General features: G+C 40.8%; 1 protein-coding gene and 1 non-coding gene across 2 annotated transcripts in view; one reads left to right on the forward strand and one right to left on the reverse strand.

Moving 5' to 3' along the window:
• The window catches only part of LOC108625683 (transcription initiation factor TFIID subunit 4B-like), a 4529-nt gene extending 4475 nt beyond the window's left edge, over positions 1-54 (forward strand). Inside the window, 1 exon segment of the mRNA XM_026814184.1 lies at positions 19-54. Coding sequence (XP_026669985.1) covers positions 19-54 — 36 coding nt within the window.
• Positions 55-264: 210 nt separating this feature from the next.
• On the reverse strand, positions 265-336 carry TRNAM-CAU (transfer RNA methionine (anticodon CAU)). Its single transcript has one exon. It is a non-coding gene; the product is annotated as a tRNA-Met (tRNA).
• Between the last annotated feature and the right edge of the window lie 265 nt (positions 337-601).

The following is a 601-nucleotide window of genomic DNA, read 5'->3' on the forward strand; positions in this document are numbered from 1 at the left end:
GTATACACAAATATGTAGAACAAGTCTTATACTAATTGTAGTACAGACGAATAACATGTAAAATAATGGAGAACTGTATCAAACAATGAATACTGTGAAGGAATACTTGTATACATCGTTAGCATGTCGAGGGATTTGCGCGAATTTAGGAAGGGTGGATTTACAATTTGTAGTACCAATTAAGAACATAAAAGAGCGCAATTTTATATTAAAAGTGAAAATTAAAATACAGAAAAGATGAAAAAAAAAACCATCGTTCAGATATAGCAGAGCGTGGTTTCGATCCACGGACCTCTGGGTTATGGGCCCAGCACGCTTCCACTGCGCCACTCTGCTCTCCGAACACCACCAACCTTAATTTCAGAATTTCCACTGCGAGGTAGATTACTTCTTGTGAGACGAGAGAGCCAAAGATGAAAAAGTCCAGCCAAAGATCGATCGACGACGACTCGACGCGTAACTGAGAAATTTTAGGAGCTCCCGGCGTCTTAAAGCGTTTCGTTGAGCGAGTTATCTCGGCGGAGACATCAGGGAGGGACGGGAGATATCAGGGAGTGATCGTAAAGTACAGTATAGATCGCATAAATAGATAAGATATAAC

This window comes from Ceratina calcarata, unplaced genomic scaffold (assembly GCF_001652005.2).
Source record: "Ceratina calcarata isolate Rehan_Ccalc_2016 unplaced genomic scaffold, ASM165200v1 scaffold369.2, whole genome shotgun sequence".
NCBI classification, from domain to species: Eukaryota; Metazoa; Arthropoda; class Insecta; order Hymenoptera; family Apidae; genus Ceratina; species Ceratina calcarata.